This window comes from Megalobrama amblycephala, linkage group LG12 (genome assembly GCF_018812025.1).
Source record: "Megalobrama amblycephala isolate DHTTF-2021 linkage group LG12, ASM1881202v1, whole genome shotgun sequence".
Taxonomy (NCBI): Eukaryota; Metazoa; Chordata; class Actinopteri; order Cypriniformes; family Xenocyprididae; genus Megalobrama; species Megalobrama amblycephala.
This window is the reverse complement of record NC_063055.1, coordinates 21,908,565-21,929,342: the sequence shown is the minus strand read 5'-3', so window position 1 is coordinate 21,929,342 and position 20,778 is coordinate 21,908,565. Positions and strand designations below refer to the sequence as shown.

The 20,778-nt window shown below is 36.2% G+C and overlaps 1 protein-coding gene across 2 annotated transcripts; it reads right to left on the bottom strand.

Annotated features, from left to right (window-relative positions):
* Positions 1–341: 341 nt before the first annotated feature.
* Positions 342–18,138, bottom strand: ercc6l2 (excision repair cross-complementation group 6-like 2). Of its 2 annotated transcripts, none has more exons than XM_048209836.1 (18): positions 17,935–18,137; positions 17,056–17,464; positions 16,854–16,964; positions 16,543–16,736; positions 14,257–14,418; positions 13,933–14,140; positions 13,564–13,821; positions 12,949–13,068; positions 12,062–12,133; positions 10,448–10,593; positions 10,230–10,325; positions 9,456–9,555; positions 9,091–9,243; positions 7,933–8,004; positions 5,009–5,735; positions 4,228–4,382; positions 3,210–3,382; positions 342–1,607 (listed from the first exon to the last, which is right to left on the bottom strand). In XM_048209836.1, exons 2-18 carry the CDS (start codon positions 17,332–17,334, stop codon positions 713–715), a joined length of 3,921 nt encoding a protein of 1,306 aa, XP_048065793.1. In that variant the 5' UTR covers positions 17,335–17,464; positions 17,935–18,137; the 3' UTR covers positions 342–712. The 2 variants fall into 2 exon arrangements, with proteins under 2 accessions (XP_048065793.1, XP_048065794.1); XM_048209837.1 differs by lacking the exon at positions 342–1,607 and adding an exon at positions 1,633–2,363 and having other exon boundaries at positions 17,935–18,138.
* Between the last annotated feature and the right edge of the window lie 2,640 nt (positions 18,139–20,778).

The following is a 20,778-nucleotide window of genomic DNA, read 5'->3' as shown; positions in this document are numbered from 1 at the left end:
CACATGGCAGATGAGATTAAACAAATAGCAGCGGCCTTAAGCTTCCATGAAAGAGAGACTGCGGCGAGAGAGATCCATGTCACTTCGTCAAAGTAATTATACCACTTCAAAATTATTTACACCGCTTTTTGGTCTGAGGTCCAAGACCACCAACTATTTAAGAGATTTAGCTGCCTGAACCAAATGAGAGGCATAGTTGAGTGGGGAGAAAAACTGCACTGCTTCCAATTCTGATGTAAATGCTGTAAAATATTTCAGGGAAAAACTAAAAATGACCAATTTACATTCAACATTTAACTACTCCACATGCTCTTTACAGACAATGATTTTCTCACTATGTGTGAATTTTAATCATATTTTAATCTTAATATGTACATATTAAAATTACACATTCAATTCTTAGTTTTTTGAATTTCTGAAATCTGCCACCAATGAACCATATTTTGTCAGTTTATTTTAAATTACATCCTTGTGTCTTCTTTAAAACTTTAATACAATTAAAAAAAGATTAAAAAAAATAATAATTACATAAATTGCCAGTCAATTATACAGTGTACTGAATCCTAAAAACGTAAAATACATTTTTTTCAAGTAAATTCAACATTAAAAACAAATAAAAACAAATGCACATAAATAAAAAGCCTGTCCTTGCAATAAAAACATAACATTGTAAATAATCATTAAAAAAAGAAGAAAAACAGGAACCCTAAAACTAGCGTTTCCAGAGAAATTTCTCATTTTTTTTCCAAAGTTGCAAGCTTTCTGTTTTCTCATTACTTCTAGACTTTGCAGAGACACTAACGCTGTTACAGATCTTCTCCACCTCAGTCAGATCTGTGAGTTTGTTAATGCTCTCCTCATTCCCCTCATTCAAAATGTCCCAGAAGTCCTTTCCTTTACTTTTTGCTCTTTGTGTGCATGTAGATGTTTTCACATCCCTTGGTTGGTCTACAGTTTTCTTCTTTGACTTGAACAAATCGTTCAGGATGGATGTGTCACCTATAAGGTCTGTGATTTTGGAGGAGCTGCAGGTCTGGGTTGAGCTTGAAGAAACATCATCTGTAGAGACACATGGTGACCGTGAAGTGTACTCCTTGTCCTTGAAGGGTTGTGAGGAACTAGTAATATTGGTTTTATTTTCTTCTACTGGTGAAGTGCACCTTTGAGGAAGATGTCCAGATTTTGATGATGAGTATCTGTCTGTGGAGGACATCTTCATTTTGTTGTTTGTGAGGTCTGTACTGCACTGAACGTGAACCTCAGAGGATTCTGGTTGACCCACTCTCTTTTTCTTTAACGGTTTTCTTTGATCCTCAACTTCAGGGGTTGGTACCTCAACTTGAGGTTTAAGAGGGTAGTTTGGGTGGGCTCTTTTTGAGGTAGTTCTTTGTCTGGATGTAGAAGGTTGCGGTGAGGTGAGTGGCTTTGGCTCGACGTTGGGTTTAGGAAAGGTCTTTTCGGTGATGTTCTTGAGTTTAGGGCTCTTCTGGCTGTAAAAGCTCCGCAATCGGCTCAGTCTCTGCACTGAATTGTTCTTCAGAATGTCTTCTGCAAAGTCTTGCACAGAGTCAAATCCAAAGAACTGAGCCATTTCTTCCAACTGCTGTCTGTGAGACCAAATATTATCTTAATGAAACAAATCAAATCATCTTATAATGATACAGCCATCTACAAAATGATTTTTAAAGCTTTAAGTGTGTTGATTTGGCTAAATTATCTGTAGTAACTCAGACTAGGTCAATAATAAATAAGAAAAGTAAAAATCTTTAAAAACTTCAGTTTAAAACAAAAGTTCTTAAAGATGTACTCTTTGTATTCATGTTGGTTTCATATGGTTTGAAAAAAACATCACGTTTTTGGGGAGTTGCACCATGAGATGTTTATTATCTATGTCATAAAAAGGTCAAATTATCTTTTATATTTTAAGAGACTTATTGACCTTGACACACAGTCATTAGGGTCTGCAGGGTCTTCATATGGGGTCCACATATATCATTTCCTGTTTTGTTTTGGGACTTCTTTTTCTGAATGTTTCTGCAAGTTGGTTAGACCACACGACTTGGAACTTGAAATATTAATAAGCAGTTTAGTTTAAAATTGAGTGAACTTTACAATTCTAAGAGATCGTTTTATACTCCATGCATTGCAAAATACAGGCAGGGAGCAAGTTTATGACAGTCTGTATATTATCTCATAAGACCACAGCCCATAAGTTACAGCATAATAAGAACCAGAGGATTTGCTTAATGCTAAAACACGTGACATGAAACACACTCTTAAAGGGACAGTTCACCCAAAAATGAGAAGTCTGTCATCAGTTACTCACCCTCATGTTGTTGCAAACCTGTATGACTTTCATTCATCTGTGTAACATAAAAGAAGATATTTTAAGAAATTACCCCCCTTTTTTGTCTATAAAATGGAACACTCTTCCAAATATCTTAATTTGTGTTCTGCAGAAGTAAGTCATACAGGTTTTCAATGACATGCAGGGGAGTACATAAATTATGACAGCATTTTCATTATTTTGAGGTGATCTATGCCTTTAAGACGAATTAAATGACAAACCCCAAATTCCACATTTTAAAAGCCCCATTATAAAACATTAAAAAAAACAACCTTGAAAATTCAGTGTAAGGGTCTTTAAGGAAAACCACTTAGTAATTTGAAACTGAAAGAGCTTAGAAGCTGCTTGTGGCGTAACTTCTAATGGTTGCCACCCTTTGTGGTTTCAAAGCAAAAACTATCTATGAAGCAAGACCCTTAAGTATGTGTCTGAGTGGAGTTGAATCCCATTACAGCAGTTCATCAAGAAAAAGAAAATATATATACTTGTGTGTGTGTGTTTTCACCATTACATGAGCAAACAGTACATTTGCGAGATTGTACTGAGGAGAAAAGCAGAATAAAGAGGTGTTTTTGCTCATGACTTTGGCTAGACTTGGGAAATGGGTGGGTGAGAGGGCTCCGGGGTGGTCTTCCCTCACTCCTGCAGCCCCAGGGGCCAGGCGGGGGCAGCACACCATAGCTGTGGGGAGAACTGGCACATGGCCCTGCGCTACCAGGAATTTCCTCTCACTGACTTGCTGTTCTAGTGTTTGTGTTTTTAACCCAATTGACACAATTATTTGCTTTGTGTGGAGATGACGGCTAATCGGATCTTGCGCGGGGAGAAAAGTGAAGGGATCTGGAGCAGAGAATAGTGTTACCTGCACATGCTGCTGGGTGTTTCGCCCACTATGACAGTGACATTGTTCTGGCGGTAAGAGGTTTTGATGGTGTGGGTGACCGGATGCTCCATGTGAGGTCTGCCATATGCTAGCGGTGTCTGACCTCCATCGTCGTGATCTGCGAGTACGGGATCAGATGACTGGGTGGAAGTCTATTACACAATAAATACACAGAGTGTTAGAATTGGACTCTAAAATTATTTAACAAATCTTTCCCCAAAAATCGTGATTCTCTCCCAAATAATTCTGGATTGATCACCCAAGAAATCCTGTCTGGAATTTCAAACTACATATTAATTATTATATAATTATTGAAAAGCAAATGCAGGACAAAACATAATGCTGAAAAAAAGCTATGTAGCAGATATGTATATGGAGTGGATTTATACCACAAAATGTATCATTTTAAACAGCCGAGGACAAAATGGCCAAACTGGCTTTATTTTACAACATCTTAAAGAAAATAATCAACCAATGCTCTGTCTCATGCAGCTAAATCTCCTATGACACAGCAAATGAAATAATATTTCACAGAAATTGTGATTTTCCTCTCTGAATTTCATGTAATGAGAAATACGATGCAAAAACAATACATCTTTCAGTTAAATTGCCTTGATTCCACTCACAAAAGAGCCTGTTCTTTTAATGAATCACTCTTTAAAAAAAATGTTATGTCTCAATCAGTCTGAATAATCTTTCACCAAATGAACGCATTGAATTGGGGCAGTTACTGAATCAACATTTGATTCACTCACTAAAAAAGCTTTTACATTCAATCATGTCTGACTGCAAAAGGTTTGTGTAATTAAGGACTAAAAAAAATCTGTTTTGTTACTGACTGGTTGCTTGAATGTAGTTCAACATTTTTTGTTAATAAATTATATTTAAATTTGAATATTGAAGATACTGTTGTTAGTTGCACAAACACAAAAAAGTACCACACACTCATTCTTAGTGAGCTTGGTGTGCAGTGCATAAATATAAAACTTGTAGAAACCTCTGATGAATCCAGAAGCTGGTTTGCAGGAATCTGCGAGTGCTTGTTGCGTTCAAACACATCTCGTACGGCAGCGCGGCTCAGGCGGTCTTCTGCTCTGCTGGAGCCCACTACCTTCTGATTCGAGTGGGTGTAGGTCACGTGCTGAAGTCCACCTGTCAGAGAAGTCAAGATGCTCAAGTATATTAGAACAAAGAGCACTGGAACAAACTCAAGATGACTTCAATCTTCTCAAAATGTCAAAACTTTTTATTGACTCTGTATATGAAATGAATAAAATGACAGGACTGAATATGTAAAACAAACTACATTTAGCAACATCTGATTGCACTGTAATGTTATTAATTGTTATTAAGTTATTGTAAATTAATGTTGCGTGCAGTTATTTATTTATTTATTTTTATTTTGTGTGTGTGGTCCTGCTAAACCCTGCGTTATGTGGACAAAATGTCCCCACAAAGATGACAATATCCAAAATCCTTGTCCTTTTGGGGACATTTTTGTCCCCATGAGGAAAACAGCTTATAGAATGTTTTTTGAAAATGTAAATCTAAAAGGTTTAGGGACTAGAATATACAGTTTGTACAGTATAAAAGTCATTATGTCTATGGAAAGTCCCCATAAAACATGGAATGTGTGTGTTGTTTTTCTTAAATGTGTATTTTTTTGGTTAAATCTATTTTTGGATTGTTTAATTATACATTCTGTTTGTGATAATTGGCCAAAAAACAATAAAGATATTGAATTTACAAGATTATGTTAAATCCAGGTAAAGTTATACCTAATAATGAGTCCAGTGTTCCGGTGTTTCCTTCATCTCTGGATTGGGTTTTGTCAGATCCTAATGCGTTCCGGCTCTTTAAGCCCAAAGATCTTTCAGTAGTGTCCTCCATCCCAGAAGATAGTCTGTGAGCAGATCTACTCTCCTGTGGAGAAGGACCCTTCTTACATCTCACGCCTTCCTGAGGCACTTCATCATCTGATGAAGAAAAACTTCCAATATCATCTTCTGCAAACTTCACCCTTTTGTGCAAATGATTCTTGCCACCAGTTGTGCTGTAATTGTTGTGTTTGTGTGATCTTGGTAGAAGAAGCTCAAGGTCTGCTGACTCTTCTGATATTCTCTGTTGTTTACCATCAGTGACTACCTCCATTCCTTCCTTGGATTCACTAGACAAATCCTGTGTCTTGGATGCTTGTCCCTTATTCATGGTGGGTTTTGCATAGTTATCCTCATCCTGACTATGGCTACTAGAGTCCTCATCACTGTCCGTCTCCTGCTGTCCTCTCTGAGCCATTTGTCTCTGCAGCACACCATACAGGCCCATATTGCCAATACAGGTAGTACCAGCTCCCATCTGCTCTCCTGTGTGTGTTTTTGAGGGCCTGGAGCAGCAGGGATCTTCATCCTCACTTGCACTGCTGAAGTCCAACACCCCAGCGGGTTTAAACCCAGCGCCTGCTGATCCACCTGTTTGCTCAATAGCAGCATCTGCTGACCGGGGATCCTGAGGTAAATCAAGATGGTTCATTAGTTTTATGAAGAAAATGTTTTGTTTTTTTAACTATGAATATTTCTTTTATTATTTGTGTAAAAATATGAAAATTAAGGACACAAACGATTTAGTGAGTTCTTCAAACAGTTGTTGTAGTTTTATATTCTAAGTTTTTTGATTATTTTTATCTGGAAATTTTGTTTAAACATCAAACTTTACATCAATTTGTACTTCTCCATAATCAATTTTTTTTAAATACAATGTAGACATTTTTTTAATGGATAACATCTAAAACTAAACTTTACCACACTTTAATGATAGCGACATTCAGTTTTAAGCAAAACACTGACTTTAAGGGTGTTTTCACTCCTATGGATCGCTTGTTTTGTTCCGAAACAGGGACTAAATTTGTTACAATGTTGCATTTTCTTCTTGGTTCGGTTCGCTTTCACATGGCAACATTTCAAAGCGTACCAAAATGCGTTTAGGCAAGTCATGCGAGTAAAACTGCCCTCTTATTGGTCAGAGTTTTCTTTGCGTCATCCATCAAAATAACGATTGACAAGTTCGCTCCATGAGATTATTGTGGCTTTATTTGTAACTGTCGAGACACACGCAAACACTTTATAAATGTAGCCGTCTTTCCCGCTGTTAAATTATATACTCATATTAATGCTGCGGCAAATTCAAACGCGCGCTCTTTCTCTCTCTCGGTCTGTCTCTGGTTTCCCAGCGCTGTGTAGTAGGCGACCTGTCAGCGTGTCGAGAGAGACTACATTTTATAATGAAGCAGAGCAGGAAAAAGGCTTTGTCGGGACAGCATTCTCACACGGAGAAGTGCAGTTACACAACAGAGGCGCTCGTTGGTTTACATCTGTGGTAAATAATGTGCTCACTCACAGAATCAGACACTACCGCTTTTTATATCACATTTTCCGTTATGAATTATGATGTCATTTGGTTCGTTGGTCCGTTAACTGGGTCGGATTGCTTTCACATCTCAAGCGAACCACTCCAGAGTTCGTTTGAAAGCGTACCGAGACCACCTCTTCAAGCAAACTTGAAGAGTTTGGTACCCTAAGGGTGCTTTCACACCTGCCTCATTTAGTTCGGTTGAATCGTACCAGAGTTCGTTTTCCCCTTTGGTGCGGTTCGTTTGGGCAGGTGTGAAAGCAGCAATCGCACTCGGGTGCGCACCAAAAGCGGACCAAACAAGCGTACCGAGACCTGCTTGAAGAGGTGGTCTCGGTACGCTTTCAAACGAACTCTGGAGTGGTTCGCTTGAGATGTGAAAGCAATCCGACCCAGTTAACGGACCAACGAACCAAATGACATCATAATTCATAACGGGAAATGTGATATAAAAAGCGGTAGTGTCTGATTCTGTGAGTGAGCACATTATTTACCACAGCTGAAAACCAACGAGCGCCAATTGCACTTCTCCGTGTGAGAATGCTGTCCCGACGAAGCCTTATTCCTGCTCTGCTTCATTATGTAATGTATATGGTCTCTCTCGACACTCTGACAACAGGTCGCCTACTACACAGCGCTGGGAAACCAGAGACAGACCGAGAGAGAGAAAGAGCGCGCGTTTGAATTTGCCGCAGCATTAATATGAGTATATAATTTAACAGCGGGAAAGACGGCTGTATTTATAAAGTGTGTGTCTCGACAGTTACAAATAAAGCCACAATAATCTCATGGAGCGAACTTGTCAATCATTATTTTGATGGATGACGCAGAGAAAACTCTGACCAATAAGAGGACAGTTTTACTCGAATGTGACTTGCCTAAACGCATTTTGGTACGCTTTGAAATGTTGCCATGTGAAAGTGAACCGAACCAAGAAGAAAATGCAACATTGTAACAAATTGAGTCCCTGTTTCGGAACAAAACAAGCGATCCATAGGTGTGAAAACACCCTAACAAGCCGAGACGTTGCAGTCAGTGCCCATCCTCTTCAGGAACTCAGTGTGTGAGGTTCTTTCCAGAAGAACAATTAGATAAGGCCTCTGCTGAGTAAATAAATGTGATATAGATAGTATGTTTCTGTGTGGTCTTCGCCATTGGGCTTCAGAGGGGGTTGATTACGACCATGTGTTCGCCCGTTATTCCGTGGGAACAGATAGATGATGGGAAAGAAGAGGGGAGGGATGGGTGGGAAAGAGAAACGTTTCAGACACGGGTCTGTGACAGGGTGGGTACTCACTGGCTCCTGCATCCTCTCGTCCAGTGCTTGAGTTCTGGCTGTCATGATCCCCACCTCCACTCGGCCCTCTCTCTGTGAGCCAAATACACGATTCCCATCATGTCAATGAGAAGGAATTCATTTCATATAAACAGTTCAGTAAAGGGATGTCATTAGGGATATGTATGATCAGCTGGGCCCTTACAGACAGTAAAACCCTGTAGATAGGTTCCACATGCTCATCAGAACCTCTGAATTATAAATTCACAATGTGCCCTAAATATGTACATTGATTTCACAAGACTAGGGCTGAAAACTGAACAATATAACAAATCAATATAACATATCAAATATATATATATAAAAAATATAATTTTAACAAATAAGTGAGATAATACAAAATGCATGTTACATATGTATGATGTTTACATATAATACACAAGACAAAAAAATAGCTGAATTTATTAAAATAACCCCATTCATAATTATGTGAACCACTGATTCTTAATACTTTGTTAAACTGAGCTCTGTTCTTCAGAAAAATTCTCCAGGTCCTGCAGATTCTTCAGTTTTCCACCATCTTTTGCATATTTGAACCCTTTACAGCAGTGACTGAATGATTTTGAGATCCGTCTTTTCACACTGATGACAACTGAGGGACTCAAACTCAACTATTAAAAAAGGTTCAAACATTCACTGATGCTCCAGAAGAAAACATCTGCAGGACCTGGAGAATATTTCTGAAGAACAGAGCTCAGTTTAATTGCTCAGGACAAACAAGAGACTCATGAAGAACCATCACAAAACAAACAAACAGTCGTGGATCATCCAGGTAACCACACACAGTATTAAGAATCAGTGGTTCACATACTTCTGAATGGGGTTATTTTAATAAATTCAGCTTTTTTTGTCTTGTGGATTATATGTAAACATCTTTCATCTTTGTAAAATATCTTACTCAGGAGAGTACTAAATAAAAAATAACATGCATTTTGTATTATCTCCTTTATTTTGTTAAAATTATTCACATTTTCACAGATTTTGCAAGTGGTTCACATACTTTTTCTTGCAACTGAATATATATATATATATATATAAACACAGGACTTAGACGCTGGGGCTGGGTGTGTGAGTTGTTAGTTAGAGAATGTGCCAACTGCAATGTTTTTTTCTTTTTACCTCCAGAATGCAATGGGTAAGACAAGTGCCATCAGTCTGTAGGCGGAAAAGGTTTCGGGTGCCAAACAGCTCCCCTGCTTTGCCATCAGTACCCTGAACAGCCTCAAAGTACCGTCTAGCATTCTCCCGACCAATCACTGATGACTGAAGTTGCTGTCAAGCAATAAAGAAGAGAAAACAAACAGATTTCAATAAATTTTACATTATTTTAGTGCATTCGTATATATTTAGGTGTAATGATGAGGGAGCTTAAACTACAACTGCACACAACAACAAATGACTGTTAAACTGTATAGTATCTGTATAGTATGGTATCTTCATATACCTTTGCTGAAATGTATTATGTCAATTTTTTACGAACATACCTGTTTGTAAATCTGGCGCAAGTATATGATTTCCTCTACCGTTCCTAAAGAGATGAGTCTAAAAACCGTCACATCCCTGCACTGGCCAATACGATACGCTCTGTAAATTAAAACAGAAAGATTTACGGGTCCACACAAGTCTTATTGGGTCCTTGATAAATTCCATACAACCTGAAAATGTAAAACTACTGTTCAAAAGTTTGGAGTCAGTAAGATTTTTTCATGTTTTTGAAAGAAGTCTCTTATACTCATTATACAATCATAAAATACAGTAAAAACAGTAATATTGTGAAAAATTTTAGAAATTTAAATTTGATATTTTAATATATTTTATTCCTGTGATGACAAAGCTGAATTTTCAGCATCATTACTCTAGTCAGTGTCACATGATTCTTCAGAAATCGTTGTAATATGCTGATTTGATGCTCAAGAAACATTTATTATTATCAATGTAGAAAACAGCTGCTTAATGGTTTTGTGGAAACCGTTATACATTTTTTTTCAGGCATCTTTAATAAATAAACAGTTCAAAAGAACAGCTTTTATTTGAAATATAAATCTTTTGTGTGTAACATTATACATTTCTTTACTGTCACTTTTGATCAGTTTAGTGTGTGATTGCGGAAAAAATTCAAACCTTGAACGTTAGTAGTAAATAATTTTGAGAATGATTGTCAATATTCAATATGCTGTCTTCCATCATTCTGGCATGCTGCTGTGAAATGCGAATACCTAATTATATGAATATTTCCTTTCATAACTAGGTTTGCTCACCTGTCGATAGCCTGGAGATCATTGGCAGGATTCCATGTTGGATCAAACAACACAACAACATTCGCTCCGATGAAGTTGAGACCAAGCCCACCAGCTCTACAGAAGAAACATGAAGATTAAAGTCATTGTGAATCAGACTTTCATGTTGTCGTAAATTTTGGGAGATCTCGTAATTAATAGGCATAACGAAACATAATAACTTTTGGTGCCACACTCACAAAGTAGACACAAGACACAGGTTGACGTCTCGAGAGCTGTTGAACTCTCTCACTATCTTAACTCGGTCCTTAGACTTAGTGTTTCCATCTAGTCTGTGGTACACCAGACCCTCGGCCATACAATAGCTTTCCAGAACATCTAACAGCTGTGAAAGTATAACGAAAGGTTTGTTTAACCTGATTCATGTTTAATAAAATTAGGACTGTCAATCACTTACAATAAATTGCAATTCCATATTTATAAAACAATTATATACACTGATGAGCCAAAACATTATGACCAGTCACAGGTGAAGTGAATATCATTGAACATCTCCTAACAAGGGCACATATTAAGGTCTAAGTAGATTAGATGGTAAACAAAGGTGTGCGATTAATAGAAAAATGTTAATCTATTGACAGCCCTAATATATATATATATATGTGTGTATATATATATATATATATGTGTGTATATATATATATATATATATATATATATATATATATATATATGTGTATATATATATATATATATATATATATATATATATATATATATATATATATATATATATATATATATATATATATATATATATATATATATATATATACACAGTCCAAAAGTTTGGAACCATTAAGATTTTTAATGTTTTTAAAAGATGTTTCATCTGCTCACCAAGGCTACATTTATTTAATTAAAAATACAGTAAAAACAGTAATTTTGTGAAATATTATTACAATTTAAAATAACTGTTTTCTATTTGAATATATTTCACAAAGTAATTTATTCCTGTGATGGCAAAGCTGAATTTTCAGCATCATTACTCCAGTCTTCAGTGTCACATGATCCTTCAGAAATCATTCTAATATGCTGATCTGCTGCTCAAGAAACATTTAATGTGTACAATTGTACAAAATATTTGTGTCCAACATTTTTTTTCAGGATTATTTGATGAATAGAAAGTTCAAAAGAACAGTGTTTATCTGAAATCTAATCTTTTGTAACATTATAAATGTCTTTACTGCCACTTTTGATTGATTTAATGCATCCTTGCTGAATAAAAGTATTCATTTCTTTAATTTCTTTTCAAAAAAATCAAAATAAAAATTCTTACTGACCCCAAACTTTTGAACGGTAGTGTATAATGCTACAGAAGCTTTGTATTTCAGATAAATGCTGTTCTTTTGAACTTTCTATTCATCAAGGAATCCTGAAAAAAAAAGTACACAACTGTTTTCAACATTGAAAATAATCATAAATGTTTATTGAGCAGCAAATCAGCATATTAGAATGATTTCTGAAGGATCATGTGACACTGAAGACTGGAGTAACGATGCTGAAAATTCAGCTTTGCATCACAGGAATAAATTACTTTGTTAAATATATTTAAATAGTACACAGTTATTTTAAATTGTAATAATATTTCACAATATTACTGTTTTTTACTGTATTTTTAATTAAATAAATGTAGCCTTGGTGAGCAGACGAAACTTCTTTTAAAAACATAAAAAATCTTAGTGGTTCCAAACTTTTGGACTGTACTGTATATATATATATATATATATATATAATATAAAATATAAAAAATTGTGATAAACACATACAAAAACTTTTTATAACCTCCTCACCTTGGTGGAAAGAGAGAAGAGTAGAACTTTGTCTTTCTTCACGATAAAGTGATTTAGTAACTTTTGCAGAACCTGAAACAGGAAGAAAAACAGGACACGCTTTTCAAAATGATGATGAAGCAAAGACCATCTTGCTTATCATAACGAGAAAACACACAAAGTTTTTCATTTAAATTGTAATGAGAAATAACACGTCAGTCAGTGGCCAGTGGGTAGAGATTAACAGAGCAGGCTGTGTCTTTTCTTTCTATTGCTGATGTTTCAGAAACCAGCCGCCATTCTTGTGAGGATGCCAGTAACTCAGCATCTGCCAATAACAGCACCCTCAAGATGCTCCGGCTAAAGGGAGGGGGAAACCTTTGAAAGGAAGGCCTGAAGAAACGTTAAATACTGTCCTTGTTATTTCTCAAGGAAGTGTATCCACAGCCTCTGAGGGAAGACAGCTCAGGGCCAGTGCTAGCCACAAGAGGGTTTATTAATCTCCATATTGCTAGGGAAAAATCCGGAATGGACTGGAAATGAAGATATCGTAGCGAGGCAAATTTTCTAGGCTGTTTGTTTGATGATGTGGGCACCCCTGATTCTAATAACTGTAATATTTAACTAAACATACTTTTACACTCAGGGTTCAACAATGATAATGGGATATATTTATCTTATACATTATTATTTATGTCTTGAAAAATTACAATTTTTTCCATCATATGCAGGTCAGCAAAAGTGTGTGAATGAAGTTATAGAGTTACATTATAATTATGTAATTTCCAGCATTTTGTAGAGAAAATAACAACAAAATGAAATATTTAGATTTAACGAGAACGGAATATTTTCAAATATAAAAATGCATTGTTAAAAATAAAAATTGATAATTAGGAAAAATGCCTCACCTTCATTTTTCCGCTGTACATGGGGTCAGACATTGCTTCAAAGGCTGCTTGTTTGCACCTCTCTGTGAAATCTGGAAATTTCCTAAAAACTTGCTCGCAAATGGCTGTCACATATTTTTCCTGTGGTTGGAAAATATTTACAGAAACATAATGAGGATGATGATGATAAAGACAATCTGTTCTCGATGGACAGAGTCCATTTGAGCCATTCTAAATTTACTGCAAGATACATTCAATCAAAACTCAAATCTGCTTGAACAGATATACACTGATAATAATCAGAAATGTTTTTTGAGCAGCAAATCATCATATTAGAATGATTTCTGAAGGATCACGTGACACTGAAGACTGGAGTAATGATGCCGAAAACTCTGCTTTGCCATCACAGGAATAAAATCACAATTTAAACTATATTAAAACAGAAAACAGTTTTGAATTGTAATAATATTTCACACTATTATTATTTTTACTGTATTTTTGATTAAATAAATGCAGCTTTTGTGAGCATTAGAGACATCTTTCAAAAACATTACAAACCTTACAGACCCCAAACTTTTGAACAGTAGTGTATCTGACAACAATCCTTCACTGTTCCCACTACACCCGATTACTAACCTGTTTTTTGCTGGTTCCTTCTTTGGACTGCAGTAGTGCAACATGATTGGCAACCTTTCTCAGTATAGCCAGATAACTGAAGTATAAGTGTCTGACCGGCACACCATCTGCGTTCAGTTTGTAGCAACACTTCTTCCGTGGACGGCCACTACCACAGTGACACTTCACTGAGCTCTGCAACAGCAGGGTCACATCATCTGTGTCCAGCACTGCTCGGTACACCGTCCGCTGGAAGTCTGTGAGTGAGCAATAGACAACCTGGAGAGGGACAAGACATGAAGGAGTTCAGATCAGTACTGTACTACGCCTGTACTATGAGAACTCATATTATAACAGTTGATTTCTTTGACTTGACTTGAACTAACTCACTCGATCATCTTTCTTAGGTAGCTGGTCACTGATAAGGGCCTTTGTTCTCCTGAGGAACCAGTGAGAGAGTTTTTTGGCAAGTTCCTGGACTGCTTTACGGCCTTCTGCTAGAGCTCTTTTTGTCACAGTGTGCTTCTGCCCCTGCTCAATGGGGTCTGAAAACCTGTTTTTAAAACCCGCCAGAGTACCCAGGCATCCAGGAATGGCCCTATGACATGAAAGGGTTTCAAACAAATGAATGAAGAAATGATCATTATCATAAGACAAAAATATACAACTTTATAAACCCCAGTCTACAAAAGCATCTAAGTCTGAGTGTCTCACCAGTCCATAACACACCACAGCTCCTCAAGGTTGTTCTGAAGGATTGTTCCTGTCAGTCCAAGCCTCACTTTACATCTCATCTCCTTCATGGCCTGAGTGATCTGGGACCTGTGGTTCTTTATTTTGTGAGCTTCGTCAACGATAACAGCAGCCCAATCAATACTGTACAAAATCGAACATTATATTGTGTGATGTGAAAAAGATGAGTCACTATTAATTGGATATAATCACAAAGAAAAGCAGAAAATGAAATATGTTGAAAACTTTGTACTATGAATGTTTAAATATGATAAGAAATAATCATTTTGGCCAGTAACCATTTTGAAATATAAATCAATATAACTGAATAATTCCATGCAAAAGTGTGGGTCAGCAAGATTTTTTTTTTCTTTTATTTGCGAGGACACATTAAAGTGATCTAAAGTGACGGTAAAATTGTGATAATGTTAAAAAATATTTTTATTTCAAAAATAAATGCTGTTCTTTTGAACTTTCTATTCATCTAATAATCCTGAAAAAAAGTATCATGTTATATATTAAAGGTCCCGTTCTTCGTGATCCCATGTTTCAAACTTTAGTTAGTGTGTAATGTTGTTGTTAGAGTATAAATAAAATCTGTAAAATTTTAAAGCTCAAAGTTCAATGCCAAGCGAGATATTTTATTTAACAGAAGTCGCCTACATCGAACGGCCAGTTTGGACTACATCCCTCTACTTCCTTCTTTAATGACATCACTAAAACAGTTTTTTGACTAACCTCCGCCCACAGGAATACACAAGAGTTGCGTTTGTAGAGTGTGTTTGTCGCCATGTCGTCGAAACGCTGTTATTTTCATCCCGCAGTCCAATCACCGGGTCTGATTCCGGCTCAAATTGATAGGGTAAAATTAAAGACATGTTTACAATAACACTGAGCGCGTGCATCTCCACGTTATGGTAAGAGGCGTGACCTTTCCGGGCAAGGTTCGCTAAACTGCTGTCGAATGACAACACAGGAACCGCTGGCACAATCAGAACTCATTACGCATTTCTGAAGGAGGGACTTCATAGAACAAGGAAGTCATCAGCCCGTTTTTATGACAGTGGAAACAGCGGTATACAGATAAGTAAATTATGTGAAAAATACTGTGTTTTTTTACACGCGAAACATGAACACATGTTATATTGCACACTATAAACACAATCAAAGCTTCAAAAAAACACGAAAAACGGGACCTTTAAGCAGCACAACTGTCTTCATGTTGATACATTAATAATAATAAGAAATGTCTCTTAAGCACCAAATCAGCATATTAGAATGATTTCCGAAGGATCATGTGACACTGAAGACTGGAGTAATGATGCTGAAAATTCAGCTTTACCATCACAGGAATAAACTACATTTTCAAACATATTAAAACAGAAAACATTTACTTTAAATTGTAATAATATTTTACAATATTAGTGTTTTTACTGTTCTTTTGTATAAATATTAGGGCTGTGAATCTTTGGGTAGACAGCGAATCGATTCGATTCATGATTCATAGGTGTTCGATTCGATTCAAGAACGATTTTTGCAAATTCAGAACGACTTTATTTTAATTGCCTAAAAATTGGCATTTGTAGAAATTTACATAAGCCAAGCCACGTGCACAACGTCTCCCATCAATTTGCGCATGTTGTAATTTAATGTTTATATATTTTAAAGCACTGAATCGCTATAGAATTGATTATCGACCGAAATTAACAATTCACGATTCAAAAAACATGTTTCAAGATCAATGCATATGCATCGTCAGGATTTGTAATCGATGCATCGAGAAAATGAGTGAATCGTTACGCACGTCCTGATATTGCTGAGTTAGATGCGTTCCTGGGTCAACATATTTTGTTGATCCTGGAACAAAATTATAATCTGAAAATTTAGTCTTAAACCTATTCCTACCCCTAAACCTAATCCTACCCATAAGTTATCCCAAAAATCAGAGGGAAATGATAGATGAATTACAATGATGTAGAAGCACCAATTCATAATTTAAGACTAAACTTGACATAATCTGTAAACTTGTCCCTCAAATCTGATTGGTTGATTTGAATGCTGTTCCAGGATCAACAAAAATGATGACCCAGGAACATGTTGAACTCAGCAAAATCAGGTTATGCAACTGTTACACCCCTAATAAATATGTCTATCTTACCGACCCCCAAACAGCATATTTACATGATGAAGTGACGACACAGTAAACTACAAAATAAAACATGCTGCATAAAACAATAAAACAAACTGAACTCGGTATCAACAATATACCTGTTAAACTCGACCAAACAGATTCTGAGGGTCTCATAAGTGGTAAGAGCAATCTCACATCTTCCTCTCTGCACACGCACCAGTTCTTCATCCTTCTTCACACCGTGCACCACCACAACTCTAAAATGACCCCAAGTGTCTAACTCATCTTTCCAATTGTAGAGGACAGAGAGCGGAGCCACAATGAGGAACACCTGAATAAAGACAAACAAACCACAAAAAAACTACTAAAGGGCTTTTAATGCAGTATTACACAAGAAAATCATGCAGTAAGGAAATATTACATCTCACAAGCATAACAAAGCTGATACCTTCTGAACTTGTTCTGAAGGCTTCTGTGACAGCAAAAACTGTGGCCTGTTGTTCTCAACATCTTTCCATGTACCAGTTTTCTGCAGAACTGCAGCCAGGAAGCCGATGACCTAAAAGAACAAAGGAAAGAGGAAAAATTAGTAGTCCTTACTGGCTTTATTCTATCTATACATTGTAATATGTATATTTGCGTGCATTTACCTGAACAGTCTTTCCAAGACCCATGTCATCACCCAAGATGCATCCTCTGGATTTGGCATAGCTATGATAGATGAATTTAATGCCCTCTCGCTGATAGTCTCGTAAATATCGATTGATGGTGTATGGAACTTTTACATCACTTCCTGACAGCAGAAATGGCTCAGAAGGACCTGGAGGCGTCTGGGTACTGTGGAAGAGAGGCCGCTCATCCTCAAACTGAGGACTAGATGTTCTGACATTCCGGCCCTTAGTAGAAGAGCCTTCCTCCTCCATCTCCATCAAGACAGAGTCCACATCAATACTGGTGCTAACTAGATAATGGCTCGTTTAGTTGTGACAGGCTTCTCCTTTGGAGCAGCACAAATGATGAAATCATTTTGATGATCAGCGTAGGAGTTGTACGTTTGACCTGCAAAACAGAGGCTAAATAAATAAATTCCATACAAGTCATATTATTTGGGTACTGAGAACTTTGCTGAACGGTTAAAGGTAAAGCTCAAGTATATATCTGCCCAAAATATTATCATTAAATCAACATCAGCATTTTTCTTTTTCATTCAATGACAGTGAATGGGGACAGAGACTGTCGTCCCAACACCTTCTTTTGTGAAGGAAGATAAAAAGAAAGCCGCACAGTTTAGGAAGAACATTTTTCCTTTCAATTTTTTGGAGGGTGCACTATCCCTTTAACTAAGCTCAGCAGTCTGACAAGAATCAAATCACTATAATAATGTTCGTAAATAGACAGGTATAATGTCACTAAAATTATGTATTTGATTTAATATTTATTTGTTTTGATATAAGTATTTTTTGGCGTTGAGATCTCTTTAAATGCTATTCTAAGTTCATTCGTTACAGTGGAAGTCAGTTGAGTCTTACCATCATCATGAATTCATTTTAGTGTCGATATAACGTTGGTTTCTTGGATGATCATGTGTTTCTGGTGCCTGTAGTGCCCTGACTGTGAGATAAACAAGTAGTTATTCCTCTGCATGTCCAATTTATTTTGATTTCGTTCACATCAACTTAGCAACATGCTGCATGCAGCTTCACAAGGAAGAGATTCGCGTTTATTTACCTATCTGTGTGTTGAGAGCAGCACTTTCCGTACAAGCGCTAAGAGAGAAACTACATGAATTACTAAATTCAATTAAATTAAAAAATAACGAAGCTAATAATTGTAATAAATTAAAGATGAAATTAATAAACTCAGATCAAATATATTTCCTATATTTCAGCTCTTAATATTAAAAACTGTTAATTTTTCTGTCTTCACTTGAAAGGGCAGTTTACACCAATGCTAACATCAGTGTTGTTTTTGTTAAATAAAACTAAAACTATTAAAATAATTGAAATAAATTAAATGGAAAAAATAAAATATATGTTAGCCGAAATAAAATATAAATATTAGATGTACAGCTTAAACTTAAAACTTAAAAAACATAGAAATGTTGTCTTGGCAACTAACTAAATCTAAAATAAAAAGATATAAAAATATTATATATATATATATATATATATATATATATATATATATATATATATATATATATATATATATATATATAGTAAAAAAAAAATTATATATTTTCAGTTTTCATTTATTTAATAATAAATACTATAATAAATAAAAAAATAATATGATAAATAATGCTATAAAAATCAGATATGCCTGATCTATGCAAACTGAGGCTTTATTGTTCTACCTGGTTCAAAAAAGGCACATATTCTGCCTAAGCACCGGATCAATCATATGCTGACAACCAAATCTACAAATCAAAATATTTTTAATTGCAGTTAAATATCGAAGGCTGTGTCTGGGAACCAGAGCAGGGGTGCGTTTCCCGAAGCCAACTATGGTTGCAATTTCCGTCATTTCTAACTCAATTCAACGGAACTTGTGACAATAGTTGGCTAACTATGCTTTTGGGAAACGCACCCCAGACCAGTGCAAATTAGCACAGCAATAGACCTACATTGGCAGCTAGGCTCAGACTGGAAAAGTTCCACTCATTTGTTTGACATCCTCCTAATGTATATCTTCTCAGTAGATTATGAGCCTCTTTCCAGGGAGCCACCAAATCTGCTACTTATGGTCAACGAATGCAGTTAATGGCTTTGCTCAAGGGTGGTCCATATCTCTTTAACACATTCATTCTGACTGACCTCACCATACCACCCATCTTGGGTGGCTGTTTTTTCATGGGGGGCAAACAGACCCATGCACTTCAGTAGAAGAACAAGTGTTGTGTTCGACCCAGTGCTATGCCTACTGCTATGTAAACCATCTGTCATGACTGTTTGGGCTTCTTTATAAGAACATCTCCAGCAGCTGCCCAATAAATTCCCAGCGTTGAGAGAGGAGGAACAGAAAGTTTCATTTTTGTCTTGCAGTGTACCATAGCCGAGCGGACAACACAGGCTTCCTCCTCATCTTTAGCTTGGATAACAATAACGACAAGCTGTTTCCTTAGGTTTTCATTCACAATTAGGCCCTCTTGATTGTTTCTACCACAAATATCCTCAGTCTTTCAGGTAAAACGTTTCCTGAGGAATAATGTTCAAATGGAGACACATCAGGCTTTTCCTGAGCAATAAATGCCCTTAGATGACTTTCCTACAATAGGCCACAGTGTTGTAATTTTGAGCTCCAGGCACATTATGTTGTCCCATACGGTAGTGTAAAGGGCATTTTTCATTAGCAGTGTGAGATGGCAGGCAGCAGAGACCACTGAAGTTCCCCCTCACTGCAGATGCTGAATGGGAGATTTGTCCTCTTCTCCCTGTGCTTAGGAAATTCTCCATCTGTGTTTCACAGACTTTCTCCCATGAGTCACTCAAACTTAGAGACTTAGAAAGCCAAAACCAATTACTGCTATGCCAAAAATGACAGTTTCAACTTCATAAAAATTGATTATGGAAATTTAAAAAAGGATTTTGTTGATGTTATTGTTTTCATTCCTGTATTAGCTTGCAGTAACTAGACCAGAACTAGGCACTAACTGCAACACACCAGACCAGAGGTTTTTGAACTTGTTGATGACACAAACCCATATATGATGATCCTATTGTGAGGGACCCCCTTCCTAAAATAAAAAGACAGATATGTTTTTAATGTATGAAAACCCTACTGTATAAAATATTATCTCAATTTTTATATATATAAAATAAAAACTATGGCTGTCAGAAATAATATTTTTGTGATTGTGATGACTTGTTAAAAGACATTCTTTATAAAAAAATAAAAAAATAAACACAAACAAACAAACAAATAAAAATAAATAAAATATAGTTTCAGGGAATTAATGAATGAATGAAGGGGAAATAAATAAAAATATAAGGGTTCTTGGGGAAATGAATGAATGAATGAATGAATGAATGAATGAATGAATGAAAGAGGATTTCTGGAATGAATGAATGAATGAATGAATGAATGAATGAATGAATGAATGAATGAGGATTTCTGGAATGAATGAAAGAAAGAGGGTTTCAGGTCTGAATGAATGAATGAGTGAAAGAGGGTTCAGGGAATGAATGAATGAATGAATGAATGAATGAATGAATGAATGAATGAATGAATGTTTCAGGTCTGAATGAATGAATGAAAGAGGATTTTCGGAATGAATGAATGAATGAATGAATGAATGTTTCAGGTCTGAATGAATGAATGAATGAATGAATGAGGATTTCTGGAATGAATGAATGAATGAGGATTTCTGAAAT

Excerpts from the sequence above, each read along its gene's own strand:
- ercc6l2 (XM_048209836.1), bottom strand. The coding sequence starts at position 17,334 with ATGGAGATGGAGGAGGAAGGCTCTTCTACTAAGGGCCGGAATGTCAGA. Across the intron at positions 4,383-5,008 it reads AACACTGGACTCATTATTAG|GTGGACTTCAGCACGTGACC; the intron begins GTATAACTTTAC and ends CTTCTCTGACAG. Across the intron at positions 1,608-3,209 it reads ACACCCAGCAGCATGTGCAG|ACAGCAGTTGGAAGAAATGG; the intron begins GTAACACTATTC and ends TTGGTCTCACAG.